We start from the raw sequence: 24927 nt of genomic DNA, 5'->3' as shown, positions 1-24927 counted from the left end.
CCTGCCTCAGCTCATTGGCCAATCAGCCTTTTATTGACAGGTGGTGCTTCCATACAGTAGGGCAGAAGAGATTCTGCTGGACGAAAATCCCTGGAGCAAGCAGTACCAAGTGCTGATCTTCTGCCTTCCACCATCATAAGGAATCAAGGAGAAAAGTTTCTTGGGTAAATTGAGAACAAACAAGCTTCAGGAATGGGTTAGCCACCTGGGACTCAACCTGGCCTTTGGACACTATCTTCTACTAATACATTTGCCAGTGTTGAACACTTACCTGGATGTACAACACACATACACTGCCTCTCCGAACAATGTACCTAGCAATTTGTTAGCAACCTGGGGAATCCACCCATGTTAGGCTGCAGGTACATCCCATTCTAAACAACAGAATAAGTTTCCCTGGCCAAGCAGTGGTGGCACACATCTTTAATCCCAGCACTTGGGAGGCAAAGGCGGGCAAATCTCTGTGAGTTTTGAGGTCAGCCTGGTCTACAGAGTGAGTTCCAGGACAGCCAAAGCTACACGGTGAAACCCTGTCTTTTTTTTTTTTTTTTTTCCCAGAGCTGAGGACTGAACCCAGGGCCTTGCGCTTGCTAGGCAAGCACTCTACCACTGAGCTAAATCCCCAACCCCGAAACCCTGTCTTAAAAACAAAACAAAAAAAACCAACGTTTCCTTTAATGATCTTTAAACTTAGACTCTGTTCTGTTCTATTCTACTTATGTTCAGGTACAAGAGATGGAAGGTTAATGCAGCCTGATTTAGTTTTGTGGGTACAGGCAAACTGGGTTTTCAGGGTGAAGTTTTAAGGGAAATCCCCTATTCACCATTGTATGTGGCATTGGATTAAAAGTAGTTGCACTAGGGGTTGGGGATTTAGCTCAATGATAGAGCGCTTGTCTAGCAAGCACAAGGCCCTGGGTTTGGTCCCCAGCTCCAAAAAAAAAAAAAAAAAAAGAAAAGAAAAGAAAAAGTAGTTGCACTCTAAGACGCTGTTGTAGAGCACAACTTTCTGAGCTGTCATCATCATCAGAGCAGCAGTGAACACTCAAAAGATGGGGCCTGTTAACTGTTGCCATTCCCACATAGAAGGGGGAGGTGGAGAGTCCCTGGACTTTAACCTTAATCAACTGACTGTGACAGTAGAAAGCAAACAGTTTTGTTAATAATTAAGCATCAAGACAAAAAAGTGGTGTGCATTAAGCAATTATTCACATAACTGTAAAGACAGAAAGAAATCTTACCTCTTTATATAGCCAAACTGTCATGACCCAACATACACATTATGTCCAAGGGAAATGATTAGTCCTTAAGTCAATGGCTTTGACAACACTATCTACCATATATTTGGTCCTTACTCTTCCCAGTAATTGGTGTGATCATGTGCATAAAGACAAAGCCAAAGATAATAAGCAAAATACTGCACTCTAGCAGTGGGATTCTAAGTACATGGAGCCTGAGGACACGGTGACTTCTTTCATTTTTATTTATTTATTATTTATTTTAAAATTTACTTTATTTATATGAGGACATTGTCTTCAGACACACCAGAAGAGAGCATCAGGTTCTATTACAGATGGTTATGAACCACCATGTGGTTGCTGGGATTTGAACTCATGACCTCTGGAAGAGCAGTCAATGCTCTTAACCACTGAGCCATCTCTCCAGACCTATGTTAATTTTTTAAAGACAGGATCTCAGAATATGGCCTTAGTTGTTTTGGAAGTCACTATATAGATCAGGCTGACCTTGAACTCATAAAAATCTACCTGCTTCTTCCTAGTGCAGGGACTAAAGGTGAGCTCCACCTACACCCAGGCACAATTTCTAATGTTACCTATGTAGGTACTGGGAATTGAACTCAGGTTCTCTGCAAAAGCAACAGACGCTCTTAACCACTAAGCCATCTCTCCAGCTCCATGGCAATATGGTTTGCTTCTTTAATTTTTATTAGCGTGTGTAATGCAGATTGAATGTAAACCCTTGTATAGGCTAAGCAGGCTAACACTGAGCCACACGTCCAGCCTTGTTTTAATTTTGAGACAGCCAGCTGGCCTGAATCTTGGTATTTAGTCAAGTTGCCCCTTGTCTCAAGATTCCTTTTCCAAAGCCTGTAGAGTTCTGGTCATGCCACCAGGCTGGGTTTTTGTTTGTCTTGTTTGTCTTGTTTGTTTATTTGTTTATTTGAGATAGGAATTACTGTGGGCAGACACCAGAGCCCTAGCTATCACTTTCCTTTTTTTTTTTTTTTTCCCGGAGCTGGGGACCGAACCCAGGGCCTTGTGCTTGCTAGGCAAGCGCTCTACCACTGAGCTAAATCCCTAACCCCTCCTTTTTTTTTTTTTTTGTTAATTTATTTTATTTATATGAGTACACTGTCACTTTCTTCAGACACACCAGAAGAGGGCATCGGATCCCATTACAGATGGTTGTGAGCCGCCATGTGGTTGCTGGGAATTGAACTCATGACCTCTGGAAGAGCAGTCGGTGCTCTTAAACACTGAGCCATCTCTCCAGTCCCATTCTTTCCTTTAAAAAAAAAAAAAATATCTATTTATGCCAGGCATGGTGGCACATACCTTTAATCCTAGAACTCTGGAGGCAGACCCCCTGGACACTTGAGAGTTACTGGGAATTGAACCCGAGCCAGGATCGATCCCCCCCCCCGCCCCCCCACCCTACTCTGATCTTCCGGATCACTTCACGGAACACTCCCTTACAGCTCTAAAGCCCAAAAGTCCCAGGTTCCAAGGTGAGGGACCGCCCAGTCCCCTCCTCCCTCTACCCCGTCCAGCTACAGCTCCTTTTGTCAGGTTTTGCCCAAGTTTCTGCTCCGAGCTCGGGCGAATGGCGCCTGGGCGGCTGAGGGCGGGCTCTACCTGGACCCGCCCACTGATTGGGCCGCTCTAGGGGTGGGGCGGGGCCAGCCGCGCTGGTGAGAGCCTAGTGGAGCTCCGGCCTCAGCGCGCCAAATTTGGGGTTCCCCCGGACGTGGTGTGTCACGTGGTGGGGAGGCTGGTTCCCAGAGCACGTGCTGGGCTGTTAGGACAGCCCGCTGCGGGGTTCCGGCTGGTTGTGTTTCTCCGTTTGCTTTTTGCCTGCTCTACAGGAACTCGGCGGTCCACCTGCCTCTGCCTCTCTAGTGCTGGGATTAAAGGCGTCCGCCATCACGACGTGTTTAGTTCCTTTCGTAAAGGCTAGAGGACCAGGCATTTAAGGCCAGTTCCGGCTACCAAGTGAATTGGAGGCCACCCTGCACCAAGGGTTGAGACCTTCTCACAAAACCCACGCTCCTAATACTTGGTATGTAATTTCTAATCTTTGCGGTTGTTTGTTTTTTGTTTTGTTTGAGGCGAGAGTGTCATGTAGCACATGCTGGCCTCGAACTTGCCTTGTAGACAAGAGTTCTGATGATTGCCCTGCCTCCACCTCACCAGGTGAGAGCTACCGCTCTTGGTTTATGTGGCGCTTGGTTTGTACATGTTAATGAAGGTTTCTGAGGTTTGCCTCTAGGTCTGTAATCACTGCTTTTGATTTAGTAGCACAATTCTGATGTCTGCAGTGCGTTACCCTATCGAGGAGAGAGGTGGGGTTGTAGCGTTCTTTCTTAGCTCAGTGCCTCTATTTCAAGGTCTGGAAGTTAGGTGACCTTTGCTTAGCTGAAGCAAGCACAGATGTGTTTCATTGAGCCAGGCAGTTGCTCAACCAGAAACACCAGTTGAGGCTCCCTACAGAATACATTTTAAATTTCTTCCTTGAGGGAATGTTGAATGGAGGTGAATTATTTGTGTTACCCAGGCTTCTGGGAAGTACCAAAAGGAAACAGTTCAAATTCTGCCTCTGTTATATGACCTTAGTAGAACAAGGCAGCTCCATGGCCTTTGAGATCCTTCTCCGTAAAGCAGAGCCCAAAAATGCATGTGTGAGACAAGGAAGCTCACCATGCCTGGTCCCCATTACAGTTTAATACATAAATATGAACTTTGGCAAACCTATAGACAGTAATAAAAAATGCTGTTTGTTTTCTCCAAAGTTAGCTAAAAAATGCAGTTGGATAGCCAGGGCTCTGCTGAGAGACACCCTGCTTTGAAAAACAAAACAAAGAAATAAAAGTATATAGTCTGAAGATCTTACTCTAAAAATGCCCTAAGTAGGCCAGGAGTGGTGGCCCAGGCAGGCCGATCTCTGCGAGTTCAAGACCAACCTAGTCTACATAGAAGAACCCTTTTTTTTTATATATATATTTTTAAAAAATTTATTTACTTATCACATATGAGTACACTGTAGCTGTCTTCACACACACCAGCAGAGAGTATCAGATCCCATTACAGATGGCTGTGAGCCACCATGTGGTTGCTGGGAATTGAACTCAGGACCTGTAGAAGAGCAGTCAGTGCTTTTTTTTTTTTTTTTTTTTTTTTTTTTTTTTTTTGGTTCTTTTTTTCGGAGCTGGGGACCGAACCCAGGGCCTTGCGCTTCCTAGGTAAGCGCTCTACCACTGAGCTAAATCCCCAGCCCCAGCAGTCAGTGCTCTTAACCGCTAAGCCATCTCTCCAGCCCAGAAGAACCCTTTCTAAAAACATAAAAATAATGCCCTAGGCTGGACGATATTATGCCTTTAATCCCATCCAGCAGACAAAGAGGTAAAAGTAGGCAGATCTGAGTTCAGTGACAGCATAATCTACATAGTGAATTCCAGGATAGTTATATGTGGAGACCTTGAGTAACAGCAAAAAAGACTTAAATGCCTGAGGGTAAGGCTAGGAATGCAGCTTGGTTGGTAGAAAACTTGCTTGGCATGCAGGAAGCTGGGTTCAGTCCAGCATCACAGAAAACTAAGTGTGCCCAGGTATGCTGAGGACTCTGGAAGTGGGTGGGTCAGACGTTTCAGGCCCTTCTCTGCTCTCTAGTGAGTTCTGTGCCCACCCGGGCTACATGAAACCTTGTCTTTAAAAATAAATTTTTGGGGCTGGGGATTTAGCTCAGTGGTAGAGCGCTTTCCTAGGAAGCACAAGGCCCTGGGTTCGGTCCCCAGCTCCGAAAAAAAAGAACCAAAAAAAAAAAATAAAAATAAATTTTTTTTCTAGGATACACTAAAGATTCTTAAGCTCCCTGAAGAATTCTGAGCTACCAAGATGGCTTTTTGAGTTAGGGAACTCACAGACAAGCCTAATGGCCCGAGTTTACCCCTAGCACCTACTTGGTGAACCTACTTCAGGAGAGAACTGAATTCTGAAGGCTGGCCTTTTTACGTCTTCCTGTGTGCTTGTAACACATGTGTGCCTACACACATATGTACACAGTAAACAAGTGTGATGGTGACAGGTTTTGTTTTGTTTTGTTTTTTAAAGAATTTGAACCTTTTTTTTTGTAGTTCAGAGAAAACCTGCTTGTTTTAGTAAGTTATTTTAGGAAGGGCATTCGTTAGTTCAGTAACTAATCACTGTATGATCCAACACAGTGATAGGAGCCAGGCAATCCCATATTCTGCATGCTGAGGCAGGCCAGTCTTTGAGTTCAAGACTCAGTTTGTTCTATAGAGCAGGATAACCAGGACCCCGGTCTCCAATAACAAAACAAGGGAGCAAACAAAACAAAACCCCACAAGGTGGGAAACTCCAGAGAGGAGTGGGAGCCATTGTGCTGAATGCTTCTGAATGACAAGAGGTCTGGCCCTCTGAAGAGGATTCCAGGTAGACCTTAGCTGTTCGATGGTTAAGAGATATTCTCTTGGCCTGCAGATGGCTCAGCGGTTAGGAGCACTGACTGCTCTTCCAGAGGTCCTGAGTTCAAATCCCAGCAACCACATGGTGGTTCACAACCATCTGTAACGGGATCAGATGCCCTCTTCTGATGTGTCTGAAGACAGCTCCAGTGTACTTGTAGATAATAAATAAATCTTTAGAAAAAAAGAGCGAGATTCTCTTCACATTAATTAGGTCTTCCCTAACCTCCAGCAGTTAATGTTTACTGAAAATGTTGCCTTCTGAGATTTCAGGAGCAGAGGTCCAAGCCTGACTGGTGTGTGGACTCCGGTTCCCACTTGCCAAGGGCCCAGACGGACTAGGATTGCCTGGGTTCTGATCTTGAGAGAAGAAGCTCAAGGGGTGGCCAGAGAGGCCCAAGGCATTTCGCATGTTACCTGAAGTCTTTTTTTTATTTTTAATTTTTTTTAAGATTATATATATATATTTTATTACTTTTGAAGATTTATTTATTTATTATATATAAGTACACTGTAGCTGTCTTCAGACACACCAGAAGAGGGCATCAGATCTCATTACAGATGGTTGTGAGCCACCATGTGGTTGCTAGAATTTGAACTCAGGACCTCTGGAAGAGCAGTCAGTGCTCTTAACCACTGAGCCATCGCTCCAGCCCTTTAAAGATTATATTAAAGACAGGTTTATTGGAAAGCTGCTCTTGGGCGAGTTCACTGGACCCAAAGATTGAGGCCAGGGGAGTCCCGTGGGGACAGAAGTGGGTGTGGGGAATAAAGAGAAAGGAAGCAAGAGAAGGAGAGACATCTGAAGCCATGGTAAAAACCTCCTTCCCAGGATGTTGCTGCTGGGCTTGCACATTTGAGCGTTTGGCTCTGTGCCTAATGGTTTTATGCATGTGCTAAAATAACAACTACTCTGGAAGTCCTAACTCGAGATTTTCTGTTTAAAGATGTTTAACACTTACTCTGTCTCTCTCTTCCAGAGAGAGGAGGAGCCATACTGTTTGGGAATGTTTGTATTGTTTGCCCCTGGGCTTCATCTGTCTGTGTGCAGTATGTCCTCTTGGAAAGTAGGCTCTTTTGTGAGTGGCTGTCTGCTGGGTGTTCTTGTGACCCCCTGTCCTGGTTATCTCTTACCTGTAGCCCTTAGTTCTTCACCGTTTTTTAGCCTTATGTATTCAGTAGTGGTCTATGCTTTTTCCACCATAGACCACTGTTGAATACGTAAACCAAGAGGCGTCCTTAAAGGCAGGGCTCCAACAGGATTTGCTGACCAAAAAGTAGTAGCCTGTGGACAGTCCTCAAGTACTTGTCCTGTAAATAAAGTTTATACACATTAACAGAAAAGGACAGGAGGGCTGCCAGCCATTGAGTAAGGAAGAGGTGTGAATGCAGTAGGAGATTTTGTTTTGATATAGAGGTGGGTTTTATTTGTAGTCTGCACTGTCCTTGAACTCTTTTTGGACCAGGATGGCCTTAAACTCAGAGATCCACCTGTACCTGTTACCTAAGTTCTGGAATTAAAGGATTGTGCCACAGTTCCTGGACCGAGTTCAGTGTTTTTATTTTATATTTGTTTATTTTATGTGCATGACTGCACCACACAACTGGTATCCATTGTCTAGTCAGAGGAGTTTCTTCCAGCAAAACTTCATGCGTGACTCCATGGAGTCTAAGAGAAATGTGTCCAGATGGGGTGAAGATTGCAGGACTTAGTTGGAAAATGCTTGCTGTGTATGGTGGAGTGTGCCCATATCCTAGCGCTTAGGAGGTAGAAGAAACAGGAGCAGGAGTACAAGGTCCTTTCTAGCAATGTGCCAACCTGGACCATGAGAGAAAAATATATCTATACAATGCTGCCCTTGGGCATCTTGGAAGGAGTACCCCAATTGCCCGTGTTCTCTGTTAATTTATGTTAATTTATGTTGTCTACCCAGACAAATCTGAGAAGTTGATAGGTATGGAATGTGAGCTTCACCAGTGGAATTGATTTAAGTAAACAGTCCGATTGGTCATTTAGACATAGTACTTCTTCCTCCATAGCTGTGCTGTGGTAACCGGAAGGTTAGAAGAGACTGCTGCTTAAGTGGGAGTGCTGTAGAACTACTTCTAAGAAGGCCTGGGGGGGGAGGAGGCTTTAGGGTAAGCAGCATTGGAGTGATGGTGGTGGGGGATCAGGTCCAAAGTTTCATAAGGAGTCCCAAGTGACTTTGAGGGGTTTATGTACCTGTTTACCCTCCCCCCTCCCAAAAAAAAGTGTCAGCCACTCAGCAGAGACTTGCTGGAGTTGATGTTGGAATCCATGTGGACTTTACCCTCATTGTAGGCAACTCTGAACCAGTGCAATGGCAGAGAGGGATGCCACCGTGTGGGCCTCTCATGAGAAGATGTTGACACAGCCCCTGAAGGAGAGCGATGCTGAGGTGAGACCTGTGGAGCCTTCACATGTCACATGTTTTTACACTGGAAGACCTGTTCTGATCACTGTGGGGTTTTCGTTGTTTTGGGGGGGCATTCTGTTTCATTTTGTCTTTTGTTTCTGTTTTTGTGCTTTTGGGTAGAACCCAGGGCCTCCTATCTGCGAGGCAGATGATCCACTAATGGTCTGCGCTCCCGGTCTCTAATTGCTCATTGCAATCCTGAGTTACCTTGACAGCATGCGTACAGACAGCCTGGTGGATTGGCGGATCAGAGCTGGGGGGCAGCATGGCAGTAGGTAGAGCACTTGCCTAGCATGTGTAGACTCCCGGTTACCTCTCCAGCACACCAAAGAGACGCTGTGGCTGACAGAGCACAGTGCTAAGTGCTCTAAGGGAAAATAGGAAGGTTGGCCTTCTGCATTGCACAAGAACAGAACAGACCTGTTTCTATGCCTAGAAGCCACCTGATTTTATAATTGACTTGTTGATTTATTGTTCAACAGCTTGAACAACTCAGCAGCAGTTTTAGCCTATAATGCCCCTCAGTGGTTAAGTTCTAATAAACCCACACTAAATTGAAAATGGGCCCAAACTGCACTGAATCACCTCAACTACCACATATCCTAGCTTGGCAGTGTAGAGCATGGTAGTCTGTGCCTTTCAAGGTCATGGGCTCACTGGACACTGGCTTGTTGCCCCTGCCCGCATCAGAAGAGAGAGAGTCAGAGAGAGAGAGGGTCAGACTCAGTAGCCGGGAAAAGAGACCAATTCAAATCTTAAAGTGGTTTCTTTCTACCAGCTTGCCTCTAAACACTGAGAAATTGTATGTCCAGCGGCATCTGAACTCACAGTAAAGTGAATCAGTCCATGAGTAGTATCCCATCCTCTGAATTTCTCATCCCTGGGCAACCGTTACTGGAGTTTCTGTTCGCTATATTTGCTAAAACATTTTTTTTTTTTTTGGAATAAGATTCATAGACATAAGAACTTGGTAAAATATAAGGATAGAATTAAATATTTTTTTAAAGATTTATTTATTTTATGTATGTGAGTACACTGTCACTGTCTTCAGACACACCAGAAGAGGGCATCAGATCTCATTACAGATGGTTGTGAGCCACCATGTGGTTGCTGGGAATTGAAGTCAGAACGTTTGGAAGAGCAGTTGGTGCTCTTAACTGCTGAGCCATCTCTCCAGCTCCCAGAATTATATATATATTTTTTAAAGATTTATTTATTTATTATATATAAGTACACTGTAGCTGTCTTCAGACACACCAGAAGAGGGCATCAGATCTCATTACAGATGGTTGTGAGCCAACATGTGGTTGCTGGGAATTGAACTCATGACCTCTGGAAGAGCAGTCGGGTGCTCTTAACTGCTGAGCCATCTCTCCAGCCCCAGAATTATATTTTTAATTAAAGGCATGGGAGTAGTGCCCATGCCTTTTATGCTGGCAGAGGCAGGTGAATTTGAGGCTAGCCTGGTGTACATAGTGAATCCAGAACAGCCAAGACACAAACTGAGTCTGTCACAGCAAACAAACAAAAACAATGAAAACTAGGTGTGATATTAATTCACTCTGTTTTGCTCTCTGAGGATGACCAGAGACCTCTCTGATCATCCTGCCTTCACTCCTAGGTGTTGAAATTATATTATAGACTTTTACCAGCAAGTCCTGGTTTTTTGTTTTATGTAAATACAATGCAGCTGTCTCCAGACATGACGAAAGAGGGCATCAGATCCCATTACAGATGCTTGTCAGTCACCATGTGGCTGCTGGGATTTGAACTCAGGACCTCTGGAAGAGCAGTCAGTGCTTCTAACTGCTTCTCGCCTGCCTCTATTTTGTTTTAAATGTATTGTTTGTTGCGTTTTTCTTCTTAAACTCTGTATTGCCAAAGGTGACTGAGACTTCTGACCTTCCTTCTTCCACATGAATGAGGGCTAAGATTGCAGGCGTGTGCCACCCTGCCCAAGTTATTCAATGCTGGGGTTGAGACCCAGGGCATTCTGAATGTTAGATCAGCTTACTCTTAACCACGGAGCTTCCCTCCAGCCCTGGTGTGTTTTCTTCTGATAAGGTTTACAGCATCATTAAAAAGGAGAGCAACCGGCAGAGGGTCGGATTGGAGCTGATTGCCTCGGAGAACTTTGCCAGCAGAGCTGTGTTGGAGGCCCTAGGATCTTGCTTAAATAACAAATACTCTGAGGGGTACCCAGGCCAAAGGTGAGTGGGTGTTCTTAAAGTCCTGCTCGAACCCTTTTGTTTTCATTTGTTGAAACATGGGCTTGCTATGTGGTTCAGGCTGACGTAGAACCCTTAACTGAAATCCGCTTGCCTCAGACTTCCAAGTGCTATTGCAGTTGTAAGCAGCAGTGCCTGGCTTTCAAAAACCTGTAGCTTCCTGGTTGTAGGGTTGTCTTCCTTTCTTGCTCTCTGACAAAACTCCAGCTCTCTGCTTGGATGTGATTCTGTGATCCTTCTCAGAGCACACTCAAAAGTCCCTGTGTGAGACAGACCTTGGTACAATAGGCTGGCCTCGTACAATAGGCTGGCCTTGTACAATAGGCTGGCCTCGTACAACAGGCTGGCCTTGTACAACAGGCTGGCCTCGTACAACAGGCTGGCCTCGTACAATAGGCTGGCCTTGTACAATAGGCTGGCCTCGTACACTGGCCTCGTGCCTCTAAAGTCAAGTAGGCTCATCTATGAGATACAGCCCCTCCTCCCGGCAAGGTCATTGTCCTGTGAGAAAGCTACAGGAAGTTTCTTTTGTGAAGTGACTTTTTACACCTGGGAAGTTGTTTTTTTTTTTTTTTTTTTTAAACAATCGTATTGCAGGCTCAGTATCCCTTTTCTAAAATGCTTATAATCAGAAGTTTTCGGTTTTTTTTTTTAATTAAAGTATCTACTTACTTAATTGGTTAAGCACTATATATCTGAAACCCATAGTGCCTTAAAACTTGAAACTTTTGGTGTTTTTTGACTATGACACAACTTGGTGCATGGTCCAGATTGGCTGTGACCTCGTGTTGGTCCGCATGCCTCTTTCTGAAGTGGTAGCTTGCAAGCACACCACTGTGCCTGAGGTTTTTGTTGCTTTTGGTGGCACTTGTTGGGAATTTGAATTTAGGGCCTCATGCACTCTAGGCAAGTGCTCTCCCACTGACTTAGATGCTTAACACCTTGAAACTGATTTGTTGAGACAGAATCTCCTTGTATAATATAGGCTGGCCTCACGCTTCTAGGTGCACGTGGTCCTTACCACCCCTAGTGCTGGAGAGTACAGGTGTATGTCACTGCACCCAATTTTTTATCTATCTGTCTGCCTGCCTGCCTACCAGTCAATAAATCAGTTGCAGCCATTTTCAGGCTATCTATGTATCCATGCACCCACTTATCTATTACAGCCATCATCATCAAATTGCTGAATTCATATAAGACTTTGAACTCAGAAAGGCTTAATCATAAGACTGCCAAAGCTGGACATTGTGGAATGTAGTACAAGAGTATTTTTTTTTAAAAGTCTTTATTTTATTTATATGAGTACACTGTAGCTGTCTTTGAACACACCAGAAGAGGACATCAGATCTCATTAGAGATGGCTGTGAGCCACCATGTGGTTGCTGGGAATTGAACTCAGGACCTCTGGAAGAGCAGTCAGTGCCCTTAACCGCTGAGCCATCTCTCCAGCCCACAAGAGTATTTAAAAATTCCTGGCATGGGATTTCTTCTCTGTCATAGACCATTTATGTTCCAGGATGAAAGGCACACACAGCCTTTTAATTTTTAGATATGACTTAGGCAGCTCAATGGCTGGGCAACTGCCTGCCCTTCATGTTGTTAGAATCTACCTTCCCATCGATAGATAACCCCAAGCCGTCACTCATTATTTACTGTGTTTCCTCTGGGCTGCTCTCAGCTCCAACCAGGCAGCCCTTCTCTACTCTAGGTTCTTCTACCACATGGTAGCTCTTCTTTCTCACCTGGAGCGCTCTCTTGCAAACCCTTGGAACCTCAACCCCACCAAGTCCCATCTGAAGGGAGGGAGGTGCGGCACTTAGCATTTCAATAGACAGTAAAAGACAAGACCTCAGCAGCGGAAATCTTGGCAGAAATAGCTTCATTATTGAAAATAGTTTGAGTGTGTTAGAGTTAAGATCTTTCCTTTTTATCTAGACAGAAGGGGAAATGTTCACACTGAACCCCCAGATTGTGTTATTTCCTGGAAAAACCTGTTTCTAGTTGTGTGGCTCAGCCCTAGCTCATACCTTTATTCCAAGAGCTTTCTGCTTATTGTGAACAGGATTACGGTAAGTCAACCACAGGTCAAGAGGCAGAGCAAGCAGCTAGTTGACAGGAAGTCGACATAGGCAAAAACCAGAGTAAGAGGAAGTCAGGACAGATTGAGAGACTCACAGGAAGTAGAAGGGCAGAAATAGAAGGGCGGAACACTGAGTTTGAGAGGTTTTTGAGCCATCGTGGAGAAGAAGAGCTTCCTTTTGGGACCTTGACTGAAGAAGGTCAGCTGGGTGCTTTCTCTGCCTCTCAGAGCCAGCAGGCTTTCACCCCAGCGTCTGGCTCCTGAGTCTTCATTGGTAAAAATCAAGCAATTGAGTTTTGTTAAAAGCAACAATCAGGCTATCTAGCGATCCATTTATTTAATACCACCATCGGGCTATCTATTTATTTATAACCGTTGTCATCAGGCAAAGAACAAACAGAATCTGACAGTGTTCTGCACATGTGTGCATCTGTTCCAATGGAAACAGGAGGAACATTAAGATTACAGTGCATTCTGTCCTGAGATTCCCTCGTTTCTTTCCCTCCCTTCCTCTTTTTCTTTGGACAGAATCTGTGTGGAGTTCCAGCTGCCCTGGAACTTGTGCTTCTGCCTTCTGGGGCTGAGACTAAGGGTGTGCGCCACCAGCCCTGGCCTTACTACTGATGTTTTACCAGAGCCTCACAGCAACCTTAGAGCAGGACCACTCCCCTCAATATTCTCTGCCTACCCTTGCTTATCTTTGGCCTGTGCTAGGACAGAGTTTGGGCCCAGGTGGATGTGGACCATGCTTCTCTTCACAGGTATTATGGTGGGACTGAGTTCATCGATGAGCTGGAGACGCTGTGTCAGAAGCGTGCATTACAGGCCTACCATCTGGATCCTCAGTGCTGGGGCGTCAATGTCCAGCCTTATTCAGGTGATTGCTGCATCCACACAGACCCTGGGTAGCTCCTTAGGCCTGGTTCTAGGGTATTCCAGTCCCCAGGTCAAATCCTACAGAAGGCTTCTTGTAAATAACAAACAAGCCAATGGAATGTGTGAATCTGTCTCCATTGTGCTTGGATTAGCTCTGCACTCCCTCCCAGGTAGCACTCTGTCCTAGAACTCACTATTAGTGGGACTGGGACAGGGTTGCTTTCCAAAGCTCAGGAAAATCATGGTGATGCCTGCCTAGTAGCCAAGCTCCTAAATGCCACATTGTGTCTCATGGGTAGAAATAGTCATGTCTTCTCTGTTTTAGGCTCCCCTGCAAACTTTGCTGTGTATACTGCCCTAGTAGAGCCCCATGGGCGAATCATGGGTTTGGACCTGCCAGATGGTGGCCATCTGACTCATGGCTTCATGACAGACAAGAAGAAAATCTCTGCCACCTCTATCTTCTTTGAATCCATGCCTTATAAGGTAGGTAGGGGTGTGCACGCACACGCACTCACAGGTGCGTGTAGGGGTCTGGGGGCTCTTCTGTATTAACAGATGAACCAAACAATGAATATAAGGGGTTGGGGGTGTAGCTCAGCACTGCATGCGTGAGGTATTCACCTACCTGACCTTAGAAGGTGGATACAGTGGGTTCAAATGTTCAAGGCCACTTGGAGGGACAGAAAGCCCTGTCTAAAGGAAGGGAAGAGGGATAGGTTTGAGACCTCCCCTGACATGATGACATATGCTTGCTGTCCTAACACTTGGAGGCTAAAGCAGGAGGTTTCTGAGTTTTGAGACCTGAAACTCAGTGAGACTTTGAGTTAAAAAAAAATACTAAAAAAACAAAAGACCTAAGGACTCACATCACCATTATGATAGGACCAATAGTGGGACCTGGAGCTGTCTAGGAGCTCCTGCTGAGGACCTGGGTTCAGTTCTCAGCACTTGCCTAGTGGCTTTTAGGACTGTCTGTAATTGCAATCCCAGGGAATCCCAAACCTGATCTCTACTAGTACCAGGCATGCATGTAGTACACACACACACATGCAGGAGAACACTCAGGCACATACGATGAATAAATCCTAAAGACAGCTGGGTAGGAGACGTGCATATTTCCTGTGGGTTGGCGGTGTGCTCCTCCTGCTGTCCCTCTCGGTTTTACTTACTGTGTAACCGGCTGTCCCTGGTGGTTTTCTGTCTGCCACCATGAAATAGGTGGCAGTGAGTTGTTCTACTCAGCTAAATATTAGGTGCAATTTTCTTTTAAGAAATTTGAGGGGGTTGGGGATTTAGCTCAGTGGTACAGTGCTTGCAAGCGCAAGGCCCTGGGTTCGGTCCCCAGCTCCAGAAAAAAAAAAAAAAAATTTGAGGGCGGGCAAGATGACTAAGCAGGACAAGGTACTTGCCACCAAGCCTGGTGACCTGAATTCACTTGGTAAAGCCAATGCCTGTAAGTTGCTGTCTGACCTCTGCATGTGCACCAGGTACTCAGGCGCCCAAACATGAACAAATACATAAATGTGATGTATCCTATTGACTGTTAAGTCAGCCAAGTCTCAGCTGTAATAGCTCTATGTGCATGCAAGTGAATCTGTTTTGTGTGGACAGCCTGAGGTTTTTTTTCTTTTTTTTTTTCTTTTTTCTTTTTTTTCGGAGCTGGGGACTGAACCCCACTGAGCTAAATCCCCAACCCCCAGCCTGAGGTTTTATATCACATTTCCTCTGTAGCCTTTGATGAGATGTTGGCCAGCTTCATGCTGTCTTTACTCCATGAAGCCCATTCCTGAGCTTCGGTGCCCAGTTTTTCTCAAGCGCTGTCCTTGCTGCAGCACTTTGGCCATGACAGATAGACCCTGTGGTGGCCTGTCACAGGGGGACATGAGCTGGCTTGGGTCCTGTGAGCACAGGCCCTTCCTTTGTGGCCTCTCTCCGCAGCTCTTCTGTCTTTCACTTCAGCCCCTCCCCAGCTCCACTGGGCCAGGTGTTTCCTTTTCTAAAGAGTGAACCTCTGGAGAGAGCTCTGTGAGCAACATTAACCTTCTGCCACTGTGTTTCTAGCTCACATCTCATATGTGCTTCCATTCCCTTCTGAAAATGGAGACTCCCTCCCTCTCTTTGGTCCTCTTCTACTTGGTGGCCTCTGCCCTGCCAGAAGAAGCGCTGGCCTTGCTGGCCTCCGCACGCTGCTGGGTGGTTTGTCTTTGTTGGTGGGTGTTTGTTTTAAGGTAGATTTTTAATTTACATGTATGAGATTGTTCCTGAGTGCATGTTTACACGTGTGTGTGTGTGTGTGTGTGTGTGTGTGTGTGTGTACATACGTACGTCTGTCACGTGTGTCTCTGGTGCTTGAAGATCTCAGAAGAGGGCATCCGGTTGACTGGAACTGCAGACAGTTGTGTTCATCTGTGTGGGTGCTGTGAGGCAAACCTGTGTCCTCTCGAGAACAGCAAGTGCTCTTCCTCTGGAGCCACTTCTCCAGCCTGTCTGTTGTTTTGATTAGTGTCTCATGCTGTAGCCCAGGCTGCTGAGTAGCTTAGATTACAGGCTTGTGCAAGCAGGCTTGGCTGTGTCTTTCTCATTTTCCTAGGCTCTTTGTTCTATAATATGGGGCAGTACCCAGGGCTAAGGCTTCCCTTTATCCTGAGGCCCCTCTGAGAGCTCCCAAGTCTGCATATTTGGCCCTTTATATCCTTGGACAGGCTGAATGCAGTGCCCTGTCTCAGGCCCCAGTCCAAGTTGTGGCAGATTAAAGGTCTCAGGTGGCTGGACAGGGGAAGCAGCCATACCTTTGTCTTGGTCCCGACAGGTATACCCAGACACTGGGTACATCAACTATGACCAGCTAGAGGAGAATGCCAGCCTCTTCCACCCGAAGCTGATCATTGCAGGTGAGCGGCAAGTGGGAAACAGCCTGGTTCCTGGGCAGGGAGGGCCTCTGCCTCCTACAGAAAAGGATATAAAGACATCTGATCCTTCAGCTCACTGTGGAGAGCTCAGGACATTAGCTTGAGACATATTCTGTCCTTTTTAAGACTTGAGTTGTAAGGAGCTAATCTTCAAGGCAGACCTGCCGTCTTCATGAGGTCAGCTATGCCTGCTTGCCTGGGTGTGTCTTGTTTGTGGATTGGGCTCATGGTTAGTTGACATTTGTCCTCCTAAAAGGAGGGAGCTTGAAGGGTCATTGAACCTTCTTCACCTGAGTGTCAGGCCACTTCTCCCAGTCCTCTGCTCTGAGTGCCTCCATGAGAGGCCTGAGTATGTAGGCTGGGGAAGACCAGGGAGAGGGAGCCTTCTACATAGAGCTGTGGAGAGGCCATCACACTGTGAGGACCTTCCAGTGCAGCCGCATTTGCTTCACCTACACTTTAGTCACAAGCCTCTCAACCCGTAAGTAATCCCAGTAAGCTCATTGGTTTCCCCGGGTCAACTTGGACTTTAGTTTGTTAGTGGATCATTTGGGAGAAGGCTGACACTGTTCACATCCCTCCCAGGAAAGAAATTTACCAACAGTCATCGACAGTAGGTCAGTGGGTCATACCTTAGGCTTTTCTTAACATGTTTCTAAACACAAAGATGGTTTTGTTTTATTTGATTGATTGAATGTTTTAAGACTGGCCTCTGCCTTCCAAGTGCAGGGATTAAAGACGTGCACCACCACACTCAGCTCAGGGATGGGTTTGAGGGCACACTACACATCTGTCCTCAAAGATTAGGGTAAGCTCTCCTTGCAGATATGTACACTCAGAAACCAACTCAGCTGCCTTGGACATCTTTGACACTCCCATGTCATCTCTTGTCCCAGGGACCAGCTGCTACTCCCGGAACCTGGACTATGCGCGGCTGCGAAAGATTGCGGATGATAATGGGGCATATCTCATGGCAGACATGGCACACATCAGTGGGCTCGTGGCAGCTGGTGTGGTGCCCTCACCCTTTGAACACTGTCATGTAGTAACCACTACAACCCACAAGACCCTGAGAGGCTGCCGTGCTGGTATGATATTCTACAGAAAGGGTAAGTTCCCCCATGCAGGGGCAGATACTGTGGGCTCACATTTCCTGTGTGGAAGAAACTGGGAAAACTTCAGACTGTGACTTCTGGGAAAGATCAGGGTTCTGGCTTTGGAAGAGCTCAGGAATGAGTAGCAGCGGGCTCTGAAGGAAGCCCTAAGCCCCCAGCTCTGGACACAGTGTTTGTGACAGGAAGGGTCTTAGCCAGTGCTCACAGGAGGGATGAACTTGTTCTTGGTGGGAGTATTGCATGCTTCAGTTTATGTAGATCAGAGGAAACTTTCAAGAGTTGGTTCTTCCTTCTACCACAGGGCACAAGGACTGAGCTGTAAAATATTGATACAGGAGGGGTGGCATGATGGGACACATCTGTAACCCAGCACATGGAAGGCAGAGGCAGGAGTCAGCAGTAAGTTAAGGGGCAGCCTGATCTACATAGTGAGTTCCACAAGGTTGTCCTCTGACTTTTGCCACGGTACATGTGTGTCCACACATGTATCATGCCCTCAGACTTGTGGGGGTTTTGTTTTTGAGACAGAGTTTCTCTTATGTAGCCCTGGGTGTACTGGAACTTGCTCTATATACTAGGCTGTCCCTGAACTCACAGAGATTAAAGGTGTGTACTGTGTCTTTGTTAGATTTGTGTTTTTTGGTTTGGGTTTTAATTAAGGGAAAAGGGGGCCAAGCATGGAGGTGCACACCTTTACACCTTTAATCCTAGCACTGGTGAGGCTCAGGCAGGCAGATCTTTATGGTTGAGGCCAGCCTGGTCTACGTAGTGTGCTCCACTACTGTGCAAAGCAAGACTGTCTTTTAATATTGAGGTTGGGGAGACAGGGACAGGTGTACAAGTGAAACCAGCAATCCAGCCAGTCATCCGTCCACAGGGACCCTTTGGTCTGGCATCGTAAAACAGTCAAGGCTGAGGTGCGACTGACTACCCAGATCAGTTTGGCTGTGAGTCGTGAGAAACTTGTCAGTCTGCCAACAGTCTGGTTTTTTCACCAGGTGTGCGCAGTGTTGATCCCAAGACTGGCGAAGAGACTTACTATGAACTGGAGTCCCTCATCAACTCGGCCGTGTTCCCAGGCCTGCAGGGCGGCCCTCACAACCATGCCATTGCTGGTAACGTCACCAGGTCTATTGTAGAGCCTTTGGGTTGCACCTTAGCCATCACAGCCCCAGGAAGTCCCTAAGCCCCATCTTGCCTGTTCTTCAAAAGATGTTCCTGGACTTCCACACTGGAGAATTGATGTAGGTGACAGTGTCTGTGTAGGAAGTAACAAAGGAGAAAGGGAGGCAATACAAAGTGGTTCAAGGTGAGAGCAGGAGAGAAGTGTCTGTCCCACTCAGGTGGGACCTAGGCAAGACGCTGCAGTAGGGAAGCTCTCTGAGAGCAGAGTGCAGCCTGCAGTGAAGAAGGGTAGGGCCCAGCCCTACAGGACTAGCTACTTCTTTTCTGTGGTGGCTCCTATGTTATGACCCTGGCTACAGTGATAACCTCTGGGTTCTCAAGGATCCCTGTGGGCTCCCTGGTAATTCTGTTCACTTCCCAGCATCCATAGGGTGTTCACAAGCACCTGTAACTCCAATTCCAGGGAACCCAATACCGTTTTCTGGTCTTTACAGGAACCAGGCATGTAAGTGATGCATAGACATCTATGAAAGCAAGTCACCCATACACGTAAAGCAGGGAGGGACGAGTAGCACATGCCTTTAATCCCAGCATTAGAGAGGAAAAGGCAGCAATGGGGGGAGGATCTCAAAACCAGTGAGTTTGAAACCAGTTTAACTCAACGCAGCACATTAGCGTAGAGAGAGTGCCTGGAGTAGACAGGTAGTGGGTCCTGGGCTGGTTTTCAGATTTATCTACTGTGCTTGTATGCTTAACTTTCATTGTTCTTGCTACCCAACCAAGTTCTATGCTGGGCTTGCTGGTAGTCTGGCACCCATGTGTTTGCACAAGGGGACAAGAGGCTCCACACCAGGGCTTGAGTACATGGAATTTCATGGTGCTCTGAGTCTTGTATCTTGTAGTCAAATAGCCCCCAGGAGTCATTACAGGGGTGTCAATATACGTAAGTAGTGAGGAGAAAGCAGGCCATCTCGCCTGTGGGCACAGCTCGGAATGCTGTGTAAAGCAATTACAGAAGACACTGACTTTGGTCAAAGAATCAAAGCATAAAAAAAGGACTAAAATCTATTCTTGTGGTAATCAGATTACCACTGGACTTCCATCCCTAGAGATGAAATTACCTCAAAAACAGTACTTAGGGAGTGACTTCAGTGAGGTCTGCAAGGGTGGCAGGGTAATTAGAAGGCCTAGAGCAAGGCTATGGGGCTGTAGCAAGCACAATCTATGATCCTGGTTTCTATCCCTAGCACTCTTAAAAAAAGCCAAAAAACAAAAAAACAAAAAAACAACAACAAAAAAAAACTGGTGTGTGTGTGTGTGTGTGTGTGTGTGTGTGTGTGTGTGTGTGTGTGTGTGTGTGTGTGTCTAGTTTAAAGACTCCAGGCTCCTTGAAAACAAGACCTGCTCCTGAGTTATGACCTGTTTTTAAATCTCTCTCTTTTATTAGGTGTTGCTGTGGCCCTGAAGCAAGCCATGACTACAGAATTCAAAATCTACCAGCTCCAGGTGTTGGCCAACTGCAGGGCTCTGTCTGATGCACTCACAGAGCTAGGCTACAAAATAGTCACAGGTATCGTGAATGCACATGGTGCTTGGTTTGTCTGGTCAGTGTGGTCCATCTCTTCCGTGACTCCAGCCATTGCAGACAGCATATCCTCAGCTGTAGGTTTTCCCCGACTATGTACCTTAGTAGCTGCCATTTGACACCCAACATGCATACTACCTATTCTGGGAATAGCCGAGGCTCACATGAGTGATGTCAGGTTACAGATGTCACTGAGGCAGAGGCAGCATCCCTCCAGTTTGAACATCCCTCTCGTCATCCATGAAGCCAAGGCACTCCCTGGTTCTTGCCAAGTATTAGGTATAAAATTTGAATCTTGGGCTGGAGAGATGGCTCAGAGGTTAAGAGCACCCGACTGCTCTTCCAGAGGTCCTGAGTTCAATTCCCAGCAACCACATGGTGGCTCACAACCATCTGTAAAGAGATCCGATGCCCTCTTCTGGTGTATCTGAAGACAGTTACAGTGTACTTATATATAATAAATTAAAAAAAAAAATTTTTGAATCTTACACCTTGTGACATACCAATCTTTTTTTTTTTTTTCATATGGGTCCCTGACATTCTACAATGTTAGCTGATGGAAGCCAGTCAGCAAATACATGGACTTGACTGTGCAAAACCAGGCTACAGGCTTTGAAATCATTCCTGTAGCACAGCCTGGGGCTGAAGTGAGAAGTGGTCTTTAATGAAAGTTCAAAGTGGAAGGAACTAGAGGCTCAAAACTTGTTTTGTGACTTGGGGCTATGTCAGAGCATTCTGTAGCCATCTGTTAGCCAGCTGTGTCTATAGTAAGTGCCTGAAAAGCTTGGCTTACACAGAGTGGCTTACATTTGGAGCATCTGTCCTTTGCTCTCCACAGTTGACTAACCCAATTAGCCCCTTTGCTTTGGGGCAGTGTATAATGGTAAGAGCTTGTGGTGGTGGTGGGGGGTGGGGATTTAGCTCAGTGGTAGAGCGCTTGCCTAGCAAGCGAAAGGCCTTGGGTTCGGTCCCCAGCTCCGAAAAAAAGAAAAAAAAAAAAAAAAAAAGCTTGTGGTGGAGCACAGCTATTTAGTTCATGGTCAGGCTACAAGAAGAGAAAAAGGGGCTGAGACTTCACAGTCTTCCAGTGAATTAAAGACCTACTAAGTGGGGTTTTTTGGGGGGTGGGGAGATTGAACCAGGATTTCATTATATAGCCCAGGCTGGCCTCCAATTTCTGAATACTGGGTATGATCCAGGCATGTACCACCACGCCCAGCATTAGGCCCATCTCTCACAGGTCTGTCACTTTTTAATACTGCTAGAATAGACCATGAACTTTTAGGGAGCACTTAAGATCTGAATATTAGTACTGTCTGTGTCACTAATACATGCTGAGCATCTTTCAAATCAGAAGGCTTTGCACACAAGCCAGATGCCTCAAATGTTTTAGAATTTTTATGTTTAGGGATGTTCAATCAATAAGGTCTAGCAAATGTTCTAAAATGTGAAAGAAAAAAAAAACTTAAATCTCAAACACTGGGCTGGAGAGATGGCTCATTGGTTAAGGACACTGACTGCTCTTCCTAGAGATCCTGAGTTTAATTCCCAGCAACCACATGGTGGCTCACAACCATCTGTAATGAGATCTGATGCCCTCTTCTGGTGTGTCTGAAGACAGCTACGGTGTACTCACATACATAAAATGAATAAATAATTTTTTAAAAAAATGAAACACTGCTGCTGGTCTCAGTATTCTTATTTATTTATTTAATGTATATAAGTGTTCTATTTGCATGCCTGCCTGCATGACAGAAGAGGGCATCACACCCTGTTATAGATGGTTGTGAGCCACCATGTGGTTGCTGGGAATTAAATACAGGACCTCTGGAAGAGTAGCCATCACTCTTAACCGCTCACCAGCTCTGAACTCAGCATTTTGAATGATGGATGTATTAATCATCCTCGTGGGATTTGGAACAAAAGCACAGAACCTTCTGAACATGTTGGTTGTTGCTCTATCTGCAGGATTAATTGAATCCTGACTCACTACTCTGGTGCCGACCATTTAAAATAAGTTCCTTTTAGGAGTTGGGGATTTAGCTCAGTGGGCCCTGGGTTCGGTCCCCAGCTCCGGGGGAAAAAAAAAGAATGAAAATAAGTTCCCTTTTGTTGTTCTGTTGTTTGAGGCAAAGTCTCACTATGTATTCTTTACTGTCCTAGAACTCCCAGCTGGCCTCAAATAAGAGATTCACCTGCCTTAGCCTTCCAAGTGCTGGGATTGATAAAGAGCATGTAATACCATGTCTGTCCCAGAAGGAGCCTCTTGAATTGGCTTCAGAAGGGATTGGGAATGTGGCTCAGTGGTAGAACATTTACTTAGAGTCATTTGTTAACAGAATATGAAAAACTGATTGCTCTTCAGCCTATGCTGGCTTCTGTCATGTCATGGTGCAGGCAGTCTGAATTACAGAAGCTGCTGGATGCTTCAAGCAGCAGCTTCACAGCCCTTTGTATAAGCTGTCTGTCGAGCGCCTGTCGCTTTCTTCCAAGTTAGGTCTGGAACATGTCTGCTGACCTCTCGTCATAGCAGCAGATTCTTTGCCTTGTGTTGTCAACCTCTGGTACTCCTTTCTGTCCAGGTGGCTCTGATAATCACTTGATCCTAATGGATCTGCGTCCTAAGGGTACTGATGGCGGAAGGGCTGAGAAGGTACTGGAAGCCTGTTCTATCGCCTGCAACAAGAATACCTGCCCAGGTGAGACTCCTCTGTTTTCCCTTCCAGTCATCCTATCTGCATTTCTTTTAGCCACTGTTGCAGTTGATGAAAGTATTCAGCTTAGGAAACAGACCGACCATGGTAGGGGAGGAGTAGAAAAGAAAGGGCTAATTGAGTGGCACTGCTGGTAAGAGAGGCAGGGACTCTTTAAAAACAAGTAGCATTTCTTATATCAGGCCCTGACAAATGTTAGGACTCTGAAGGACCTAGGGCCACACCACAAAGGACTACTTTTCATAGGTTAAATAGTGGCCCATATATCCTCAGACCTTATGTGTCGCGCCCCCCCCCCCCCACTCTTGGTAAACACACTTAAAGATTCCATACATTACAATTGTATCACGTAATTGTCAAAAGCATTACAAAATGGTTCCCACTAGTGGGAACAATATCTAGAAAGTCTGTGAGATATAATGGAATATCAGGCTTTACACATTCTAAAGGATTTGAAATATAAAGAACATAAAGATTAGTTGTTTTCCATCATTTTTTACACTAGGAGTTCAAAGAAAAAATTGTCTTTTAAAAATGACATTTGTATATGTGTGATAAGTGAAGAAGGTATGTTTACATGTGTATATATGTAAGAAGCATAGTCAGTTAAATAAAATATATATATATATATATAAAACTGTTTAGTTGGTGGTTTACTCCCTGTGAGCTCTGGGGGTTCTGGTTGGTTGATATTGTTGTTCTTCTATGGGGTTGCAAACCCCCTCAAGCTCCCTCAGTCCAGACTTTAGTTTTTAAGTCAGTTGCCTCTTTGGTAGATCAAGCTGGGACCCATAGACCAGGATCTGTGCCCAACTGTTGGTTTAAAATACTGTGTGCATACAGTGGTGTGTTAGGCACAGCTCAGAGCTTTGTTTGTCTTGAAGGTGACAAGAGTGCGTTACGGCCCAGTGGCCTGCGACTGGGAACTCCAGCATTGACATCCCGAGGACTTTTGGAAGAAGACTTCCAAAAAATAGCACACTTTATCCACAGAGGTGAGGATGAGTTGTTGTAAGTTCACATATCTTGTGTGTATGTATGGAGTTTCTGATGTGTTTTAGTATCTAAGACCCAGCCATTGGTCAGAGCTGGGGATAGGACAACAAAACCACTCTGGTTTACAAATCCCTCTTGTATGAGGTTTATAAATAATGTTACTGCCAAGGCACACATCCCAGAATCTCCTGAGGGGACCACTGACACCTATGAGTTATGGCTGGATATATAGTGAAGAAGTCCCACATGACACTGTTTTTTACACAGGGATAGAGTTGACTCTGCAGATTCAGAGCCACATGACCATGAGGGCCACACTGAAAGAGTTCAAGGAGAAGCTGACAGGGGATGAGAAGTTCCAGAGTGCTGTGGCAGCTCTCCGGGAAGAAGTGGAGAATTTTGCTTCCAACTTCTCACTACCTGGACTTCCTGACTTCTGACAGCACAGCCTGTGTCTGCCAAGAGGGTAGGACTGTTCCAGGACACTGTGAACCCTGTGCCCTCCTGAGGCTGTGAGGTGGACCACCGAGCTGCACCATGCTTGGGTGGGTGTTTCTGTTTACCTGTTTTCAAATATTTTGGGACAGGTCATTGAGGACTTGAAATTTGAAATGTTCTGTAGCCATTTGACCTCATTGAAGCATATGAGGCAAAGCTATTAAAGATTCCAGAATATCCTTTCTGCTTACTCAGTGGGTTCTGTGGCAGCTAAGCAAATGTTCAACTCTATCCTTGTATTTTCCATTTTTCCTTTTCTGTTGCCCAGATACCAGAGGAGCACTGCTCTAAGTTTGAGGTTATAAACTAGGTAAGTGAGTAAGTAAGAAGTTAGTGTTAGGGCTAGAAAGACAGCTCTGTACTTCTGGCTGCTCTTCCATAGGACCCTGCCTTGATTCTCAGCCCCATGGTGAATCACAGCCATCTGTAACTCCAGTTCCAAAGAATCAGCATCCTCTTCTGGGTGCTGAGGACACCAGGTACACATGAAGTGCAGACACACATGCCGGCAAAATGATGATACACAGAAAATTTTGTTTTAAAGAAAAAAATTACTGTCCGTAGCTTGAAATGTAATAGAAGGGCTAGGGGTGTCATCTCGTATGTGTGATGTCCTGGGTTCATGCCTCAGACACAAA

The 24927-nt window shown here is 45.7% G+C and overlaps 1 protein-coding gene across 2 annotated transcripts; it reads left to right on the top strand.

Moving 5' to 3' along the window:
- Positions 1 to 3086: 3086 nt before the first annotated feature.
- Positions 3087 to 24469, top strand: Shmt1 (serine hydroxymethyltransferase 1). Of its 2 annotated transcripts, NM_001413151.1 has the most exons (12): positions 3087 to 3300; positions 8046 to 8142; positions 10225 to 10370; positions 13230 to 13345; positions 13670 to 13830; positions 16157 to 16238; positions 17153 to 17365; positions 18370 to 18486; positions 19944 to 20066; positions 22664 to 22780; positions 23680 to 23790; positions 24059 to 24469. In NM_001413151.1, the coding sequence occupies exons 2-12, from the start codon at positions 8065 to 8067 to the stop codon at positions 24229 to 24231; spliced, it is 1437 nt and encodes a 478-aa protein (NP_001400080.1). In that variant the 5' UTR covers positions 3087 to 3300; positions 8046 to 8064; the 3' UTR covers positions 24232 to 24469. The 2 variants fall into 2 exon arrangements, with proteins under 2 accessions (NP_001400080.1, XP_038941332.1); XM_039085404.2 differs by lacking the exons at positions 3087 to 3300; positions 8046 to 8142; positions 10225 to 10370 and adding an exon at positions 12312 to 12742 and having other exon boundaries at positions 24059 to 24468.
- The last annotated feature ends 458 nt before the right edge of the window (positions 24470 to 24927 follow it).

This window comes from Rattus norvegicus, chromosome 10 (genome assembly GCF_036323735.1).
Source record: "Rattus norvegicus strain BN/NHsdMcwi chromosome 10, GRCr8, whole genome shotgun sequence".
Classification (NCBI taxonomy): Eukaryota; Metazoa; Chordata; class Mammalia; order Rodentia; family Muridae; genus Rattus; species Rattus norvegicus.
This window is presented reverse-complemented; position numbering and strand designations above follow the sequence as displayed.